General features: G+C 42.9%; 1 protein-coding gene across 1 annotated transcript in view; it reads left to right on the top strand.

Moving 5' to 3' along the window:
- The window catches only part of LOC142297060 (uncharacterized), a 157,207-nt gene that overhangs the window by 121,804 nt on the left and 12,711 nt on the right, over positions 1 to 22,692 (top strand). The window contains exon 2 of the mRNA XM_075341299.1: positions 20,888 to 21,363. Coding sequence (XP_075197414.1) covers positions 20,894 to 21,363 — 470 coding nt within the window. The 5' untranslated portion in view covers positions 20,888 to 20,893. The remainder of the gene's footprint in view (positions 1 to 20,887; positions 21,364 to 22,692) is intronic.

Below are 22,692 nucleotides of genomic sequence, written 5' to 3'. Positions count from 1 at the left end.
AGACAGGTAAAGAGACAGACACAGACAAAGAGACAGAGACAGATACAGGGAAACAGAGACAGGGAAAGAGAGGGAAAGAGACAGACAGGGTAAGAGACAGACAAAGACAGGTAAAGAGACAAAGAGACAGACACAGGGAAAGGGACAGAGGGAAAAAGACAGTCAGGGAAAGAGAGGAAAAGAGACAGACAGGGAAAGAGAGGAAAAGAGACAGACAGGGAAAGAGACAGACAGGGAAAGTGACAGAGATAGATAAACAGACAGGGAAAGAGATAGATAGACAGACAGGGAAAGAGATAGATAGACAGACAGGGAAAGAGATAGATAGACAGACAGGGAAAGAGATTGAGACAGACGGAGAAAGAGACAGAGACAGTCAGAGACAGACAGGGAAAGAGACAGAGAGATATATACAGAGGGGAAGACAGACATTATAATTACATTTCTATCTATTTGTTTTGTGGTGTTTGTGTGCAGAATACATTTTTGCTAATACATTCTATTTTGTTAGCAGTTATTAACCCGGGCGAAGCCGGGCAGTACAGCTAGTATATATATATAAATATAATAACTGTCCGGTCTGCAGTCAGTGGTCTCTGGTTCCGGTTCTGGAGCAGGTGGCCCGTTCTGCGGGTTCTGTCCCGGGTTCAGCTCCTTTCTGTGCATTCGCCGTGTTCCTTGCATGTTAATCGGTGGCATGAGGCGGTGTATATAATGGCGTTTCTCTTGTATTTGGTGCAGATCACGGATCGTTCACAGGAGAATTCCCAAACAATGGAGACGTTATTAAAATGAACTGCATTAGGAGGGGCTTCACACATGCCCCTTACACTCCCCCGGGGGCGCGGAGCTGGCGGCCATTCCTCATACATGTGGCGGTCACACGGGAGGACTCGCTGATTTCTGATCTCCGCAGACGGTGCAGCCGCCGCCAATCTGTCCTATTATGGGGGATTTAGCGGCAGCACATGGACCATTCTTCTGATGCTTTTCCCAGAATGCTTTGCTTCCTCTGTGTCCGCGGCCAATGCTTTGTTTCTGTAAGACCTTTCTAGTATTGTCTGGTGGCTGCAATTAATTTGTCAGACTGCAGACGATAATCTGCGCAGATTAGTATTCGGTACGTGCCGGCAGCGCGTCCTTCACCTACAGCCTTCGCACAGCCACCTCAGCTGTCACTCATCATCCTCTGTTTAACTTTTTATGATACGGCTGCAATGAGTTAATAGTATTGGTCTTTTCATATAGATCAAAGGGAGTTTTTGGGCCCCTAGGCTCTAGGACCCAGATACACCCCTACTTGTAGTATTGTAAATTCTAAAAAGTGATGTGTTCCCCCCATGTACTAACGTCCCACATCCTGGCCCTTTCCTGTAATAATGTCCCTCATCTTGGGCCCCTTCCTGGTCTAATATCCCTCATCCTGGGCCCCTTCCTGGTCTAATATCCCCCATCCTGGGCTCCTTCCTGTTCTAATATCCCCCATCCTCGACCCCTTCCTGGTTTGATATCCCTCATCCTTGGGCTTCTTTCAATAATTATGCCCATTATCCTGGGCCCCGTTTTGGTATAACATCCCTCATGCTGGGTCCTTTCCTGTTATATTATCTCTTATCCTGTGCCCCTTTCAATAATTACGTCCCCCCGTCCTGGACCCCTTTTTGGTAGGATGTCCCTCATCCTAGGCCCCTTCCCCCAATCTAGGCCCCTTTCAATAATTATGTCCCCCATCCTGGACCTCTTTTTGGTAGGATGTCCCTCATCCCGGGCCCCTTCCTGGTATAATTTTCCCCATGCTGAGCCCCTTTCGTTAATAATGTCCCCATCCCGGACCCCTTTTTGGTATGATGTCCCTCATCCCGGGCCCCTTCCTGGTATAATATTCCCCATGCTGAGCCCCTTTCGTTAATAATGTCCCCATCCTGGACCCCTTTTTGGTAGGATGTCCCTCATCCCAGGCCCCTTCCTGGTATAATAATCCCCATGCTGGGTCCTCTTCATTAATAATGTCCCCGTCCTGGACCCCTTTTTGGTATGATCTCCCTCATCCCGGTCCCCTTCCAGGTATAATATTCCCAATTCTGAACCCCTTTTGATAATAATGTTCTTCTTTATAGGCCACGTCGTGGTATACTGTCCCCCATCTTGAGCCCCTTTCAATAATAATGTTCCTCATCCTCAGTCCATTCCTGACATATTGCCCCCCATCCTGGGCCCTTTTCAATAATAATGTCCTCCATCCTTGGCCCCTTCCTGGTATATTGTCCCCCATCCTGGGCCCTTTTCAATAGTAATGTCCTCCATCCTCGGCCCCTTCCTGGCATATTGTCCCCCATCCTGGCCCCTTTTCAATAGTAATGTCCTCCATCCTTGGCCCCTTCCTGGCATATTGTCCCCCATCCTGGGCCCTTTTCAATAGTACTGTCCTCCATCCTTGGACCCTTCCTGGTATATTGTCCCCCATCCTGGGCCTTTTCAATAGTAATGTCCTCCATCCTTGGCCCCTTCCTGGCATATTGTCCCCCATCCTGGGCCCTTTTCAATAGTAATGTCCTCCATCCTTGGCCCCTTCCTGGCATATTGTTCCCCATCCTGGGCCCTTTTCAATAGTACTGTCCTCCATCCTTGGCCCCTTCCTGGTATAATGTCTCCATCCTGTGCCTCTTTTTGATATAATGTCCACCATATTGGGCCCCTTCCTGGTATATTGTCGTGTTCTCAGTTGTTGCTCGCTGATATTAATCATCTTATGATGGGGATTTTACTGCAGAAAAAAATTCTGTAAAAATAATCCCCAATTCATTAAGCCACTGATTGAGTTGTGTAAGATGTCATGGTCGGGAACGTTCCCAATTCTTGTTACTGACGTCTAACCCAAGAATTTCCATGTTTCTCGGCGGAAACACATTTTTTTAGTTACGTTAATGAACATTAATTCAGCTTTTTGCGCCGCTGAGAATTATGATCTTTCAGAAATGTCAGCGGAGATTCTCCAGTGATCTGTGCTTACATATAAAGACTGTAAATGCATCTAAAAGCCGGGAGAGACGGCGGAAGACCACCAACAGAGCCCCCGAAACCTGACTGCAACTCCGTCACCAGCTCTCATCAGTTAGCCGATGGGTAGATCCATCACATGTTTATTCATCAGGAGCTTTTTTGCTAATTTAACAATAGGAGCTCGACTGAAAGTGTGGGGATTACTGAGAATACGGCTCCTTGTTTAACCGCTTAGATGCTGCAATTAATAACTGCAGCATCTAAATGGTTAACCACAGGCAGGACACTCCTTCTGTCAAGCCATCACCATCATGGCTGCCCTGCTTGTCAGGTTTATGCAGAATATGACAGAACTTCTGTTCTTCATTTGTCTGCCTCCCTGTTGTTTAACCCCTTAGATGCTTTGGTCAATAGTAACTGCAGCATCTAAATGGTTAACCAGAGATAGGAAGCTTTTTCTGTCAGTCCATCACCATCATGGCTGCCCTGCTTATATGACAGAACTTCAGTTCTTCATTTGCCTGCTTCGCTGTTGTTTAACCCCTTAGATGCTTCAGTCAATAGTAACTGCAGCATCTAAATGGTTAACCAGAGACATTAAGCTCCTTCTGTTAAGCCATCAGCACCATGGTTGCCCTGCTTGCCAGCATTATGCAGAATATGACAGAACATCTGTTCCTCATGTGTCTGCCTCCCTGTTGTTTAACCCATTAGATGCTTCAGTCAATAGTAACTGCAGCATCTATTTGGTTAACCAGATGCAGGAAGCTTCTTCTGTCAATCCATCACCACCATGGCTGCCCTGCTTGTCATCGTTATGCAGAATATGACAGAACTTCTGTTCTTCATTTGTCTGCCTCCCTGTTGTTTAACCCCTTAGATGCTCCGGTCAATTAATAACTGCAGCATCTAAATGGTTAACCAGAGATGGGAAGCTTTTTCTGTCAGTCCATCACCATCATTGCTGCCCTGCTTATATGACAGAACTTTTGTTCTCCATTTTATAGCCTCGCTGTTGTTTAACCCCATAGATGAGACGGTCAATAGTAACTGCAGCATCTAAACGATTAACCACAGGCAGGAAGCTTCTTCTGTCAGTCCATCACCATCATGGCTGCCCTGCTTATATGACAGAAGTTCTGTTCTTCATTTGTCTGTCTCCCTGTTGTTTAACCCCTTAGATGCTTCGGTCAATAGTATTTGCAGCATCTAAATGGTTAACCACAGTCAGAAAGCTCCTTCTGACAATCCATCACTACAATGGCTGCCCTGCTTGTCAGCATTATGCAGTATATGACAGAACTTCTGTTCTACATTTGTCTGAATCCCTGTTGTTTAACCCCTTAGATGCTTCGGTCAATAGTAACTGCAGCATCTAAATGGTTAACCACAGTCAGAAAGCTCCTTTTAACAACCCATCACTACAATGGCTGCCCTGCTTGTCAGCGTTATGTAGAATATGACAGAACTTTTGTTGCTCATTTATCTGCCCCCTCCCCCCAAAAAAATAATAAATAACGACTCCAATCCTTGGAGTACCCCCATCCCCCGCTTTCCTAATTACGCGGGCTCATCTAACTTCTGGCGATACCACTATCCTGCGCGGTAATAAATGTCAGCTCGGCATTATAAATGTCAGACAAGTTGAGCTGATTGACTATAATAAGTTTTGTTAAGTGATCCATTAACTGAGGGTTCCGGAACGTTCTGTATTCTCCGGAGGAGTCTATTGTATGGCTCCTGTATTCAACATCTTGTCTTACACAATTAAGACGTCTTGAAAATCAGAATTTAATCTCCGTCCTCACTTCTCCCTACCTGACTGCCACTGTGGAGGTGGTGTGAGCTGTAGTATGTTTGTTCAAATGTAATAAGAATATCTGTGTATGTAAATAATCAAAATATAGATGTAGTTGCATAATTATCTGTCTGTCTATGTAGCCATCGCATAGACCCATAATATAATTCTAAGCTGTATAGTCATGAAGGGGTTAACCAAAGATAATGAAGTCAGAATGTGAAACTGCAAAGTCTTATCAGAAGATTCACGCAGAAAGAATGTATAACAGAGATGTGTTTTATAACATGCTGGGAGAAATTGGGGAGTGGAATCCTCCCTAAACTCTGTGTTCTGGCTTCAAGGTTAATGATGCAAACTGTATAATTGGGTTTCTTCCAATACACGAAAGTCATTTGGTGACGCTGGCTCAAGGAGAACATGTCTCATGTATTCATTGGCTGATACATTAATATCGGCTCTGATATATATAGCTAATACGGCACCGTCTCGGGATACCCTGTATGAAGATACCATTAGCTATCTTTACCCAAAATCTCTTCCTTGACACCTCCATTGTGTATACTCCTCTGGATGGTAGTAATATATTATATCGGATTATGGCCAAGATGGTGACTTTTAAAGTGAACCTGAATCAGGCATCCAAGATTTATTTTTAAGAATCCACGGTTGGTTTAGTTCCGGTATTATTTTGGACGCGTCTGGACTCAATCCCTTCATTCTGTGCTCGGCTTCTCTTTCCACCGGACCACCATAGAGTCACCTTTTCTTCGGGTGTTTAGTTTTTGTTACCCGTGCTTTGGTTTTATTAGGGTAACAGTGTATTCATTTACTCATTTGTCTGCACAATCACCTTTTGGGTGCGGCTTTAAATTCCTTCCTCCTGCTACGATATTTCTCTGCTGTTTTTGTTCTCCACTTTACTCCTATCTACTGTTTGTTAGTAAGTAAACGGCTTATTCTTTAGCAATTTTCACCCTTTCTTGTATTTTGTATTTGTTGTTTGTATTACTTTCTCCTTCAGCACCTTCCCTTCTATAGGCAAGTTGCACTGAGCTCTGCCCTCCGGTTCTTCAGGAGGAACATGAAGGGCTCGATGGCCATTCAGGTAGCATAGGCCCAAGTGGCCATTTTTTAGTCTGTGGTCGGGGCTATTCCAACTCCCGTAAAAACCACTAGTTTCTAGTCTATACAGTAACCAGAAGGGTCAGTTGCAGTTTTTAACATGTTACCTATATCCCTTGTGACTTGTGACATGACCATAACACCTTGTGGTCACAAAATGCTCCTGTCACGCTAGGTACGGGGAAATACCAAGCATGCAGTAAAAGGGAAGGGGGAGATGGTGACTCCTGACCAAACCTATTGCTGGTCCCTGGGGTCCCTCACCACCCTAAATAGGTTCTGCACCTATGCACCAAGCCGGATACCTGACGCCTGGTATCATTAGTGCTGGATCCTAAATAGGGAACGGATGGGATGAGCTCTTCATCAACCCCATTAAACACTATAGACACAAGGAGGACACACAGGGGGTAAAATGCATGAACTACTTATCTACTGATGACTCAGGTAGACGTTCAGCAACGATACCACAGAGTACAAGCCGCCTGCTTGCAACCAGAGCTTGAATGAACTGAATAATAATATCACCAGCACCAGTCCAGGGAAGATGGGAGTATATGGGAAATACAGCTTATTAGCAGCTGAAAGGAAGAGCAGCTCTGCTGCGTCCTAAAGGGAATAGGTGGGATGAGCTCTTCATCAACCCCACTAAACACTAGAGAAGACACAAGGAGGACATACATGGGGGAAAATGCATGAACTACTTATCAGTAGATGACTCAAGTAAAAGTTCAGCAAAGCTTCAGCACTGATACCACAGAGGAGTACAAGCCACCTGCTTGCAACCAGAGCTAGAATGAACTGAAAATATCACCAGCAGCAGTCTAGAAAACAAGGGAGCATTTAAACACCAAGGGAATACTGATGATCAGCAGCTGGATGGAAGGCGAGCTCCTGCTGGGTCCAAAAGGGAGAGATGAATCCAGCAGTAAAGCTACCTATACTAATGAATACTGACAGCAGGAGCAATAGAAAGTCAGGGAGTATATTGTGCAGCCAAACGCCGTGACCCCCTATAGCCAGTAACCACATGACCGTCCGTCACCCGCGACACATCCGTAACAGCTGCTTCCTGCAGCTCTAATTCTATACAAGTTGAAAGTTCTATTTCTAAGGATCCTCGGGGGTGGAGTCTTCTTCTTGCCTCTTAATTGATGTGGAGGGGGTTTGAGTGGGTCCAGTGAGCCCACCCACTTCTAAATCTGCCTCACAAGGAGAAAGAAGAGGGGGTGTAGAAACTGGTGTAGAAGGTGGAGGAAACCCTGATAGGACTAGGGTCCGCAATCCTCGGGGTCGGCAACACGTGTGGCATCCCAGGGTCCAACCTAGTCCCCGTCTCCACCAAGTTCACCCAGTGTGCCGTCAAGGAAATGTAGCGTCCCTGGCCACAGTCACTTGTCCATCTGTCAGTCATTAAGTGGACCTTCCCAGTAACTGCATTGCTGAGGACACAGGTGATATTATGGGACATGTGGGTGGGATTATTGGGCCTCTGGGTGGGTGGGATTATTGGGCCTCTGGGTGGGTGGGTGGCTGGATATTTCCTTTTGCATTTCGAGGCATGCGGTAGGGACAGCTGGACGTTGCACTGGGACAAAGAACTGGCCGTGGTTACTGAAGGTGCTTGCGAATGTGGAGGGCGGGAAGGATCTATGCCTGCATCCTGGATAGGGATTGACCAGCACGTAGTACAGGGGAAAAGGCAGTGGGGTCACCTGCCGACGCTGACTGTGGACCCAGACGTTCGGCCCATCTGGTGCTTTGATGACACGAGCCTGAGACTGTTGGTGGTGGTCAGGCTGATAGTGGTCAGGCTACTGCTTATCTTGGTATGGCACAGGTTGCAAATGACCATTTTGTTAACGTCCGCATTTTCTTTAAAAAAGCGCTAGACTGAGGAACCTATCTCTTGGCCTTGGGAACGTCCCGCGTTTGGGTGTTATGGGGAACAGTTGTCCGCCTTCTCCCTCTGGCCACACCATTGCCTCTTCATGCTTGTTGCGGTTCTGCGGATCCCTCCTCCTCTGGGCTGTTGTCCTCACTCTGGATGACACCTTCTCAGGTTGGGTCAGTGACTTCATCGTCCACCACCTCGTCTTCCACTTCTCCACACTGGTCCTCCTGACTTCTTGACTTAACAACATCACTTGTTGGCAATTGTGTCTCATCATCATCTAACGCTTGAGACACTAATTGCCATTCCCTACCGTTGTCTTCTTCTGACTGTGGCTACTCAAATATTTGGATATCACTACACACAATCTCCTCATGTCCCTCTTGAAATATGCAGGGTGAGAGGCCAAAATCAATAAATGGAAATGGAAAGAGCTCATTGGAGTATCCGAGTGTGGGATCACTTGTCTTCCGGGACACGAAATGGTGGGAGGATAGAGGATCAGGGTGAGATTGGACCGTGTGGAAGACAGGGTGGTGCTGGAGAACATACTGACAACATTATCTACCATCCAACCCACCACCAGTTCACACTGTTCTGGTTTCAATAGTTCTGTCCCGCACCCCCCTCCGCAGGATGGGAGTATAGATCTCGTGGTTGAGCATGTTAGTTATGCTCCCACAGCAGTAACAGTTTTACCTGGTCCACAGCCTCATCCTCTGTGTGCACCATCAGCAGCATGTCCACTTCTCCGTTCCTAATTGCACACCTTGCACATTTTAAATTACGTAGATACATATATATATATATATACCTGCAAACTTTCCGGTATTAATAGGGAGCCCTGAAAAGGACTTTTGGTTTTAGGTTGCAGCAGCAGTATAAATATAGAAGGACTGATTTGCAACAAACCCTGCCTATATGCCTGCTCTAATCCCAAACTATCCCTCCTCCATCAACTACCTTACAGTGAATGCAGGTAACAGTGGTTTTACTACAAGAAAGAACAGTATTTAGTCATTAAAATGACTTTTGGTTTTAGATTGCAGCAGCAGTACAAGTATAGAAGTAGTGTTTTGCAATGAACCCTGCCTATATGCCTGCTCTAATCCTAAACTATCCTTTCTCTAGCAGCTATCCCTACAGTAAATGCAGGTAACAGCAGTTTTACTACAAGAAAGGACAGTATTTAGCCCTGAGAAGGACTTTTGATTTTAGGTTGCAGCAGCAGAAGTGTGGAAGTAGTGTTTTGCAGTAAACTCTGCCTACATGCCTGCTCGAATCCTAAACTATCCGCACTACAGCAGCTATCCCTACAGTGAATGCAGGTAACAGCGGTTTTACTTCAAGAAAGAAGGGTATTTAGCCCCGAGAAGGGCTTTGAGTTTTAGGTTGCAGCAGCAGAAGTGTGGAAGGACTGTTTTGCAGTAAACCCTGTCTATGTGCCTGCTGTGATCCCAAACTATCCTTCATCCTGCAGCTATCTTTAAAGTGAATGTAATGTTACACAGGACTGCAGGTGACATCTACTACATTATCTGCTTAGAGTTATCTGTGGTATTACATAGGACTGTGGGTGACATCTACTACGTTATCTGTCCTCATAGAGATATCACTGTGTTATCTGTGGTGTTACATAGGACTGCAGGTGGCATCTACTACATTATGTGTACTCAGAGAGAGATCACTGTGTTATCTGTGTTGTTACATAGGACTGCAGGTGACATCTACTACGTTATCTGCTCAGTTATCTGTGGTGTTACATAGGACTGCGGGGGACATCTACTACATTATCTCTTCTCAGAGATATCACTGTGTTATCTGTGCTGTTACATAGGACTGCAGGTGACATCTACTACGTTATCTGCTCAGTTATCTGTGGTGTTACATAGGACTGCCGGGGACATCTACTACATTATCTGTCCTCAGAGAGTTATCACTGTGTTATCTGTGGTGTTACATAGGACTGCAGGTGGCATCTACTACATTATCTGTACTCAGAGATATCACTGTGTTATCTGGGGTGTTACATAGGACTGCAGGTGACATCTACTACATTATCTGTACTCAGAGAGATATCACTGTGTGATCTGTGGTGTTACATAGGACTGCAGGTGACATCTACTACATTATCTGTACTCAGAGAGATATCACTGTATTATCTGTGATGTTACATAGGACTGCAGGTGACATCTACTACATTATCTGTACTCAGAGATATCACTGTGTTATCTGGGGTGTTACATAGGACTGCAGGTGACATCTACTACATTATCTGTACTCAGAGAGATATCACTGTGTGATCTGTGGTGTTACATAGGACTGCAGGTGACATCTACTACATTATCTCTTCTCAGAGATATCACTGTGTTATCTGTGCTGTTACATAGGACTGCAGGTGACATCTACTACGTTATCTGCTCAGTTATCTGTGGTGTTACATAGGACTGCCGGGGACATCTACTACATTATCTGTCCTCAGAGAGTTATCACTGTGTTATCTGTGGTGTTACATAGGACTGCAGGTGGCATCTACTACACTATCTGTACTCAGAGAGATATCACTGTATTATCTGTGGTGTTACATAGGACTGCAGGTGACATCTACTACACTATCTGTACTCAGAGAGATATCACTGTGTTATCTGTGGTGTTACATAGGACTGCAGGTGACATCTACTACACTATCTGTACTCAGAGAGATATCACTGTGTTATCTGTGGTGTTACATAGGACTGCAGGTGACATCTACTACATTATCTGTACTCAGAGAGATATCACTGTGTTATCTGTGGTGTTACATAGGACTGCAGGTGACATCTACTACATTATCTGTACTCAGAGAGATATCACTGTGTTATCTGTGCTGTTACATAGGACTGCAGGTGACATCTACTACATTATCTCTTCTCAGAGATATCACTGTGTTATCTGTGGTGTTACATAGGACTGCAGGTGACATCTACTACATTATCTCTTCTCAGAGATATCACTGTGTTATCTGTGCTGTTACATAGGACTGCAGGTGACATCTACTACGTTATCTGCTCAGTTATCTGTGGTGTTACATAGGACTGCCGGGGACATCTACTACATTATCTGTCCTCAGAGAGTTATCACTGTGTTATCTGTGGTGTTACATAGGACTGCAGGTGGCATCTACTACACTATCTGTACTCAGAGAGATATCACTGTATTATCTGTGGTGTTACATAGGACTGCAGGTGACATCTACTACACTATCTGTACTCAGAGAGATATCACTGTGTTATCTGTGGTGTTACATAGGACTGCAGGTGACATCTACTACATTATCTGTACTCAGAGAGATATCACTGTGTTATCTGTGGTGTTACATAGGACTGCAGGTGACATCTACTACACTATCTGTACTCAGAGAGATATCACTGTGTTATCTGTGCTGTTACATAGGACTGCAGGTGACATCTACTACATTATCTCTTCTCAGAGATATCACTGTGTTATCTGTGGTGTTACATAGGACTGCAGGTGACATCTACTACATTATCTCTTCTCAGAGATATCACTGTGTTATCTGTGCTGTTACATAGGACTGCAGGTGACATCTACTACGTTATCTGCTCAGTTATCTGTGGTGTTACATAGGACTGCCGGGGACAACTACTACATTATCTGTCCTCAGAGAGTTATCACTGTGTTATCTGTGGTGTTACATAGGACTGCAGGTGGCATCTACTACACTATCTGTACTCAGAGAGATATCACTGTATTATCTGTGGTGTTACATAGGACTGCAGGTGACATCTACTACACTATCTGTACTCAGAGAGATATCACTGTGTTATCTGTGGTGTTACATAGGACTGCAGGTGACATCTACTACATTATCTGTACTCAGAGAGATATCACTGTGTTATCTGTGGTGTTACATAGGACTGCAGGTGACATCTACTACACTATCTGTACTCAGAGAGATATCACTGTGTTATCTGTGGTGTTACATAGGACTGCAGGTGACATCTGCTACGTTATCTGTCCTCAGAGAGATATCCCTGTGTTATCTGTGGTGTTACATAGGACTGCAGGTGACATCTGCTACGTTATCTGTCCTCAGAGAGATATCCCTGTGTTATCTGTGGTGTTACATAGGACTGCAGGTGACATCTGCTACGTTATCTGTCCTCAGAGAGATATCCCTGTGTTGTCTGTGGTGTTACATAGGACTGCAGTCGTGTTTTCCTCCTTCCTATGCTGCTGTATAGTCGGTGATGCTGCGCTCTGCTGTTTCTGCGCTGTTGCAGCTGCTGGGTTGCGCACATGTCCCTGGTGGTGATGTGTCGCCTCCTCGTCCCCGGTCTCGGGCAGCAGATGGTCTCTCTACCACCTGCGCTGGAATAAATGATGGTCTGTGAGATGGAGACATTGCGGGGTCCTAGCACCTCCCTATTTTCTCCTCTTCGGTGAATGTGGCGGTGCCTGCCCCCCCCCTTCCCCCGCAGGTTGATTTTCACCTCGTTAATTAATTTCTTCCCTTCGGTAATGACAGTGTTTGTGTCTCGGTAATGGATGAGCTCCGGATTTATTTATAAATACACCTGCGCCGCCAAGAAATAAGATGGATTCATCCGGGGACCCCAGAGGGGCTCATCCTTATCCATCGGGGGGCGCTGCAATGTAGAAGCAGTCACCACCTGCAGACATGGGGGGGGGGGGGGGGGGTGTCTGCAACTTTCTCCGAGACTTTGTGTTTGATTCATCATTTGCAACTTTCATTCTTTTCCTCTTTGTTGCTTTTTGCTCTCTTTTTTTGCACCTCATTCTTCAAGATAAAACATGCGGATTGAGGAATTTTGCGCAAATAAAAAATGCGCCATATTTTTGTATTTCTCTTTTAATCCAATGTTCACTTAACATTTTATAAAATTTGCACCAAAAATAAAAAAAAATCAAGTGAGGAAACAAAATAGAATCAGTCTGCGAAAATGAGAGAGGTTATTACAAAGAAGTTGTTAATAGTTTGACTGCAAAAAGCTGGAAAACAAAAAGACAAAAAAAACAAAACAAACAAAAAAAACAACAAAACAAACAAAAAAGGCTGAAATAATCTAAAAAAAAAAAAAAATGTAATTGAAAAGAAAAAATTATTGCAAATTGAAAACAGACAGTAAAAGCTTGTGCGGATCTGAGGCTGCTGCAGGTTCCGTCTGCACTGATACAATGTACATTCCGTCTGCACTGATACAATGTACATTCCGTCTGCACTGATACAATGTACATTCCGTCTGCACTGATACAATGTACATTCCGTCTGCACTGATACAATGTACATTCCGTCTGCACTGATATAATGTACATTCCGTCTGCACTGATACAATGTACATTCCGTCTGCACTGATACAATGTACATTCCGTCTGCACTGATACAATGTACATTCCGTCTGCACTGATACAATGTACATTCCGTCTGCACTGATACAATGTACATTCCGTCTGCACTGATATAATGTACATTCCGTCTGCACTGATACAATGTACATTCCGTCTGCACTGATATAATGTACATTCCGTCTGCACTGATATAATGTACATTCCGTCTGCACTGATACAATGTACATTCCGTCTGCACTGATACAATGTACATTCCGTCTGCACTGATATAATGTACATTCCGTCTGCACTGATACAATGTACATTCCGTCTGCACTGATACAATGTACATTCCGTCTGCACTGATATAATGTACATTCCGTCTGCACTGATACAATGTACATTCCGTCTGCACTGATACAATGTACATTCCGTCTGCACTGATACAATGTACATTCCGTCTGCACTGATACAATGTACATTCCGTCTGCACTGATATAATGTACATTCCGTCTGCACTGATACAATGTACATTCCGTCTGCACTGATACAATGTACATTCCGTCTGCACTGATACAATGTACATTCCGTCTGCACTGATACAATGTACATTCCGTCTGCACTGATACAATGTACATTCCGTCTGCACTGATACAATGTACATTCCGTCTGCACTGATACAATGTACATTCCGTCTGCACTGATACAATGTACATTCCGTCTGCACTGATACAATGTACATTCCGTCTGCACTGATATAATGTACATTCCGTCTGCACTGATACAATGTACATTCCGTCTGCACTGATACAATGTACATTCCGTCTGCACTGATACAATGTACATTCCGTCTGCACTGATACAATGTACATTCCGTCTGCACTGATACAATGTACATTCCGTCTGCACTGATACAATGTACATTCCGTCTGCACTGATATAATGTACATTCCGTCTGCACTGATACAATGTACATTCCGTCTGCACTGATATAATGTACATTCCGTCTGCACTGATACAATGTACATTCCGTCTGCACTGATACAATGTACATTCCGTCTGCACTGATACAATGTACATTCCGTCTGCACTGATATAATGTACATTCCGTCTGCACTGATACAATGTACATTCCGTCTGCACTGATACAATGTACATTCCGTCTGCACTGATATAATGTACATTCCGTCTGCACTGATACAATGTACATTCCGTCTGCACTGATACAATGTACATTCCGTCTGCACTGATATAATGTACATTCCGTCTGCACTGATACAATGTACATTCCGTCTGCACTGATATAATGTACATTCCGTCTGCACTGATACAATGTACATTCCGTCTGCACTGATACAATGTACATTCCGTCTGCACTGATACAATGTACATTCCGTCTGCACTGATATAATGTACATTCCGTCTGCACTGATACAATGTACATTCCGTCTGCACTGATACAATGTACATTCCGTCTGCACTGATACAATGTACATTCCGTCTGCACTGATAGAATGTACATTCCGTCTGCACTGATACAATGTACATTCCGTCTGCACTGATACAATGTACATTCCGTCTGCACTGATACAATGTACATTCCGTCTGCACTGATACAATGTACATTCCGTCTGCACTGATACAATGTACATTCCGTCTGCACTGATAGAATGTACATTCCGTCTGCACTGATACAATGTACATTCCGTCTGCACTGATACAATGTACATTCCGTCTGCACTGATACAATGTACATTCCGTCTGCACTGATACAATGTACATTCCGTCTGCACTGATACAATGTACATTCCGTCTGCACTGATATAATGTACATTCCGTCTGCACTGATACAATGTACATTCCGTCTGCACTGATACAATGTACATTCCGTCTGCACTGATACAATGTACATTCCGTCTGCACTGATACAATGTACATTCCGTCTGCACTGATACAATGTACATTCCGTCTGCACTGATACAATGTACATTCCGTCTGCACTGATACAATGTACATTCCGTCTGCACTGATACAATGTACATTCCGTCTGCACTGATACAATGTACATTCCGTCTGCACTGATACAATGTACATTCCGTCTGCACTGATACAATGTACATTCCGTCTGCACTGATACAATGTACATTCCGTCTGCACTGATACAATGTACATTCCGTCTGCACTGATACAATGTACATTCCGTCTGCACTGATACAATGTACATTCCGTCTGCACTGATACAATGTACATTCCGTCTGCACTGATACAATGTACATTCCGTCTGCACTGATACAATGTACATTCCGTCTGCACTGATATAATGTACATTCCGTCTGCACTGATATAATGTACATTCCGTCTGCACTGATACAATGTACATTCCGTCTGCACTGATACAATGTACATTCCGTCTGCACTGATACAATGTACATTCCGTCTGCACTGATATAATGTACATTCCGTCTGCACTGATACAATGTACATTCCGTCTGCACTGATACAATGTACATTCCGTCTGCACTGATACAATGTACATTCCGTCTGCACTGATACAATGTACATTCCGTCTGCACTGATACAATGTACATTCCGTCTGCACTGATACAATGTAACAAACCATCCGCATAGAAGGGTTGTGGAGACTGGATACAAATGGAGCAGATTGTCCGGAGTCTCCAGACTTTAGGAGGTTTTTATAGGTTCTTTGGGGTTTTTTGGGACCTGAGATCTTGAAACTGAAGAGGAAGGAAAAAAATCCTCCAGAAAGTTGCAGCTTCTCACCTGACACCAGACAATGAACTGAGGCTGCGATAAGAAAAGACATTATTGTGTCAGGGGCGAATGCAGCATCAGGACTATTATTACTCCAGTTACAAAGCAGCAAAGAATTAGGAATAAGGCACAGCAGAGGAGGCGAGATAAGACGTCTCACATTCTTCTTTAATGACTGATTCATTTCCAGAATTCCTTTTCATTATTTCTGATAATGTCGGATGGTAAATAAGGCCTCATTCACATGTTTGCTTTTCTTAAAATTTGATCAGTTATTGTCACCTTCATTTGTTCCATGTTTTTATCACTTTTTCTTGGAGAAAAATCACATTTCTCCACCTTCTCCCATCACTTTATGAGAACGAACAACAATGAGGGTCATCTGATGATTTCTGTAGACTTGTATTGACAATTTTTATACGTCAGTTAATCAATATCAAAGATGTCGCTGTGATTTTGACAAGTGATTCCTGAAAACCGCTGGTCCCGTGCGTCCGCCAAAATAAGACAGGGGCTTATATTATTTTTTTGTCCGAAAGATGTGATAGGGCTTATTTTTTTTTCCATTCTGGAACATCAACATAACTCTACAAACCCTGTGGGTAACGTATCTATCCTTATATCTATCTATTATCTATTATCTATCCTTCTATCTATCCCTCTATCTATCCATCTATCTATCCCTCTATCTATCCATCTATCTATCTATCTATCTATCTATCCCTCTATCTATCTATCTATCTATCCCTCTATCTATCTATCTATCTATATCTATCTATCTATCCCTCTATCTATCTATCTATCCCTCTATCTATCCCTCTATCTATCTATCTATCTATCTATCTATCTATCTATCCCTCTATCTATCTATCCCTCTATCTATCTATCCCTCTATCTATCTATCCCTCTATCTATCTATCTATCCCTCTATCTATCTATCCCTCTATCTATCTATCTATCTATCTATCTATCTATCTATCTATCTATCTATCTATCTATCCCTCTATCTATCTATCTATCTATCCCTCTATCTATCCCTCTATCTATCTATCCCTCTATCTATCTATCTATCCCTCTATCTATCTATCTATCTATCTATCTATCTATCTATCTATCTATCTATCCCTCTATCTATCCCTCTATCTATCTATCTATCTATCTATCTATCTATCTATCCCTCTATCTATCCCTCTATCTATCTATCCCTCTATCTATCTATCTATCTATCCCTCTATCTATCTATCTATCTATCTATCTATCCCTCTATCTATCCCTCTATCTATCTATCTATCTATCTATCTATCCCTCTATCTATCCCTCTATCTATCTATCCCTCTATCTATCTATCCCTCTATCTATCTATCTATCTATCTATCTATCTATCTATCTATCTATCTATCTATCTATCTATCTATCTATCTATCCCTCTATCTATCCCTCTATCTATCTATCCCTCTATCTATCTATCTATCCCTCTATCTATCCCTCTATCTATCTATCTAGTTATCTATCCCTCTATCTATGTATCTACAGTTAGGTCCAGACATATTTGGCCAGTGACACAATTTTGGCGAGTTGGGCTCTGCATGCCACCACATTGGATTTGAAATGAAACCTCTACAGCAGAATTCAAGTGCAGATTGTAACGTTTAATTTGAAGGTTTGAACAAAAATATCTGATAGAAATTGTAGGAATTGTCACATTTCTTTTCAAACACTCCACATTTTAGGTCCTCAAAAGTAATTGGACAAATAAACCAAACCCAAACAAAATATTTTTATTTTCAATATTTTGTTGCGAATCCTTTGGAGGCAATCACTGCCTTAAGTCTGGAACCCATGGACATCACCAAACGCTGGGTTTCCTCCTTCTTAATGCTTTGCCAGGCCTTTACAGCCGCAGCCTTCAGGTCGTGCTTGTTTGTGGGTCTTTCCGTCTTAAGTCTGGATTTGAGCAAGTGAAATGCATGCTCAATTGGGTTAAGATCTGGTGATTGACTTGTCCATTGCAGAATGTTCCACTTTTTTGCACTCATGAACTCCTGGGTAGCTTTGGCTGTATGCTTGGGGTCATTGTCTATCTGTACTATGAAGCGCCGTCCGATCAACTTTGCGGCATTTGGCTGAATCTGGGCTGAAAGTATATCCCGGTACACTTCAGAATTCATCCGGCTACTCTTGTCTGCTGTTATGTCATCAATAAACACAAGTGACCCAGTGCCATTGAAAGCCATGCATGCCCATGCCATCACGTTGCCTCCACCATGTTTTACAGAGGATGTGGTGTGCTTGGATCATGTGCCGTTCCCTTTCTTCTCCAGTCTTTTTTCTTCCCATCATTCTGGTACAGGTTGATCTTTGTCTCATCTGTCCATAGAATACTTTTCCAGAACTGAGCTGGCTTCATGAGGTGTTTTTCAGCAAATGTAACTCTGGCCTGTCTATTTTTGGAATTGATGAATGGTTTGCATCTAGATGTGAACCCTTTGTATTTACTTTCATGGAGTCTTCTCTTTACTGGTGACTTAGAGACAGATACACCTACTTCACTGAGAGTGTTCTGGACTTCAGTTGATGTTGTGAACGGGTTCTTCTTCACCAAAGAAAGTATGCGGCGATCATCCACCACTGTTGTCATCCGTGGACGCCCAGGCCTTTTTGAGTTCCCAAGCTCACCAGTCCATTTTTTTTTCTCAGAATGTACCCGACTGTTGATTTTGCTACTCCAAGCATGTCTGCTATCTCGCTGATGGATTTTTTCTTTTTTTTCAGCCTCAGGATGTTCTGCTTCACCTCAATTGAGAGTTCCTTAGACCGCATGTTGTCTGGTCACAGCAACAGCTTCCAAATGCAAAACCACACACCTGTAATCAACCCCAGACCTTTTAAGTACTTCATTGATTACAGGTTAACGAGGGAGACGCCTTCAGAGTTAATTGCAGCCCTTAAAGTCCCTTGTCCAATTACTTTTGGTCCCTTGAAAAAGAGGAGGCTATGCATTACAGAGCTATGATTCCTAAACCCTTTCTCCGATTTGGATGTGAAAACTCTCATATTGCAGCTGGGAGTGTGCACTTTCAGCCCATATTATATATAGAATTGTATTTCTGAACATGTTTTTGTAAACAGCTAAAATAACAAAACTTGTGTCACTGTCCAAATATTTCTGGACCTGACTGTATCTATCTATCTATCTATCTATCTATCTATCTATCTATCTATCTATTTATCTATCTATCTATCTATCTATCTATCTATCTATCTATCTATCTATCTATCTATCTATCTATCTATCTATCTATCCCTCTATCTATCCCTCTATCTATCTATCTATCTATCCCTCTATCTATCTATCTATCTATCTATCTATCTATCTATCTATCTATCTATCCCTGTATCTATCTATCTATCCCTCTATCTATCTATCTATCTATCTATCTATCTATCCCTGTATCTATCTATCTATCTATCCCTCTATCTATTATCTATCCCTCTATCTATCTATTATCTATCTATCTATCCCTTTATCTATCTATCCCTCTATCTATTATCTATCCATCTATCTATCTATCTATCTATCTATCCCTCTATCTATCTATCTATCTATCTATCTATCTATCTATCTATCCCTCTATCTATCTATCCCTCTATCTATCTATCTATCTATCTATCTATCCCTCTATCTATCTATTATCTATCTATCTATCTATCTATCCCTCTATCTATCTATCTATCTATCTATCTATCTATCTATCTATCTATCTATCTATCCCTCTATCTATCTATCTATCTATCTATCTATCTATCTATCTATCTATCTATCTATCTATCTATCCCTCTATCTATCTATCTATCCCTCTATCTATCCCTCTATCTATCTATCCCTCTATCTATCTATCTATCTATCCCTCTATCTATCTATCTATCTATCTATCTATCTATCTATCTATCCCTATCTATCTATCCCTCTATCTATCTATCCCTCTATCTATCTATCTATCTATCTATCTATCTATCCCTCTATCTATCTATCCCTCTATCTATCTATCCCTCTATCTATCTATTATCTATCTATCTATTATCTATCTATCTATCACACATATCAACCTGTCTCCTCTTTAGCTTTAGACTCATGCAATTAAGACCCTTGGTCAGACAAAGCTCCTTCAGCAGTATATAACCTCTGGGGCCCCTAGGAGAATGGAGGCCCTTTGCAGCTGCCCAGTTTGCTGTCCCTTCCTCCTAATCCCAGTCCTGTATACCAGCCTGTCTCCTCTTCAGTTCTTTTAGACTCCTGCAATTAAGACCTTTGGTCACATGATGTGATGTCACAAAGGTGCTTAAGCAGTCTTATCATCGGTATATAAACTCTGGGGCCCCTAGGAAAGTGGAGGCCCTGTGCAGCTGCCCAGTTTGCTCTCCCTTCTCCCTGCAGCCAGTCCTTCATACCAGCCGGTCTCCTGTTTAGTTCGTTTAGATTTCTGCAATTAAGAGACTTTTGGTCACATGATTGTGAAGTCACCAAAGGTCCTTAAACAATCTTAATCATGTAATACATCTGCTGGGGCCCCTAAGAGAGTGGGGGCCCTAAGAAATGTTGCACTTCGACTCCCCCTAATGCCAGCCCTGACTGTAACTAGGGCTTATTTTTGGAATAGGGCTTATATCTAAAGCATTCTGCTGCAAAAACCCTGTAAAATCATTATGGGGCTTATATTCAGGGTAGGTCTTTTTTTCAGGAATACAGGGAACATGTCATTTTTTTATACTTGCATTCACTGATATTGATGATCTATCCTATTTATAGGTCACCAGTGTTTAAATAGGGAAGACCCCTTTAATGATGATTAGACAATGCCTTTAACCTTGTGATTGCATGCAGTAAAGTCCATTAATCTGCCGTCCGTGGTAAGATGTGACATGACTCCTTCTCCTTTCTGTGATTGCAGGGGACAATGTGGCAGCTGTCGGTCACACGTCTGATGCTGAACCTCTGGCTCCTCATATCTCTGAGCTCCGGCCAAAGTGGAGATGACATCCTGGCCGATCTGGGGTCCGGATACATCCTGGACACTCCTCAGGACCAACCCAAGGTTCCCCGCCACCACCCACAGGACTCGTGTCAGCTGACGTTTGTGACTCCACATCAGGAGTCCTGTCTGGGCAAGGAGAACCCTGCGAGCGTCAAAGAGGACGTGAGGTATTTCCAGAACCTTCTACAGGACCACAACCGGGTCCTGCAGAGCCTGAAGTATACGGTGAACGCTGACGCCCAGGACCTGGGCTACCAAGAGGTCATCTCAGAACACAACAAGGGGATCCGGGAGGACAACAAGGAATTCTATGGGACGCTGAACAAAATCATCCACGAGCTCCACACACGGATGGACGATGATGGAGCCGAGCTCCTGGATGAGAGGAAGAAGTAAGGATCCCGGCTCAGGACTGACAGCGAGATATCATCCACCAGTGCTATGCATCCTCAGTTACTTTATCATTACTTTACTTTTAAGGAGATTATGACTTCCTTCCATCTTTCCTTTCACTCTTCCTTTGATCATTACCATGCTCCTTCACTTCTTTTGCTCCTTCATACCTTAGTTTGCTTTTTGCATCCTTTGATTTTTCCTTCCATCACTCCTTTTGCTTCTTCCTTTCTTCATTTTTTTGCTTCTTGCTTAATTTGCTCCTTTTTTCTTCCTTTCTCCCATCTTCCGCTTATTTCCTATCTGCTTCTTTCTCTGCCTCCTCTCTTCACTCCTTGATACAATCCTACACTGCTTCCTCTGCTCCTTCCTTCATTTTCTCACTCCTTCACCTCTCCATGTCTTACTTTCGTCACTTCTACCTTTGATCCTTCCTTTTTCATTCTTTTCCTCCTTTCTTTCCTTCCTTCTTTTCCTCCTTTCTTTCCTTCTTTTCTCCCTCTTTCCCTACTTCTCTTCTCCCTTCCTTCCTTTGCTCACTCTTTTCCTGCTTCATTTCCCCTTTCTCGCCTTCCTTCCCCTCACCTACTTCCTTATTGTCTCCCTTCTTTATTCCTTCTTTTGCTCCATCTCTCCTTCATGCATTTCTTCTTATACTCCATTCTCCCTTTTTTTCCTACTTTTCGCCTTCCTTCCTTTGTTCCTTCCTTTCCTCCTTCTCTTTCTCCTCCTTCCTTCCTTATTTTCCTCCTTCTCTCCTCCTTCCGTTCTTCTTTTCCTACTCCTTAACTGCTTTTACTTCTTCCTTATTTCCCTCCTGTTTTTCCTTATTTTCCTCATTCCTTCTTTTCATTCTATGTATCCTCCATTTTTTCTTCCTCCTTCCTTCCCGCCTTTCTTCCTTCCTTCTTTTCCTCCTTACTTCCTCCTTTTTCTCCTTCTTACATTCCTTCCTTTACCTCAAACCTTTTACTCCTTCCTTTCTTCTTTTTCTATTTCGTTTCTTTCTTCTTTTCCTCCTTTTTCTCCTTCCTTCCTTCCTTATATTTCAATTTTCTTCCTTCCTATATTTCCTCCTTCCATTTATTCCTTCCTTCCTTTCATTCTTCCTTCCTTTCTTCCTTCCGTCTTTCCTTTCTTCCTTCCTTCCTTCTTTCCTTCCTTCCTTATTTTTATCTTTCCTTCCTTCCTTCCTTTTTTTTTATCTTTCCTTTCTTCCTTCCTTCCTTCTTTCCTTCCTTCTTTTTATCTTTCCTTCCTTCCTTTCTTCCTTCTTTCTTTCCTTCCTTTCTTCTTTTTATCTTTCCTTCCTTCCTTCCTTTCTTCCT

Source organism: Anomaloglossus baeobatrachus, chromosome 3 (genome assembly GCF_048569485.1).
Source record: "Anomaloglossus baeobatrachus isolate aAnoBae1 chromosome 3, aAnoBae1.hap1, whole genome shotgun sequence".
Taxonomy (NCBI): Eukaryota; Metazoa; Chordata; class Amphibia; order Anura; family Aromobatidae; genus Anomaloglossus; species Anomaloglossus baeobatrachus.
This window is presented reverse-complemented; position numbering and strand designations above follow the sequence as displayed.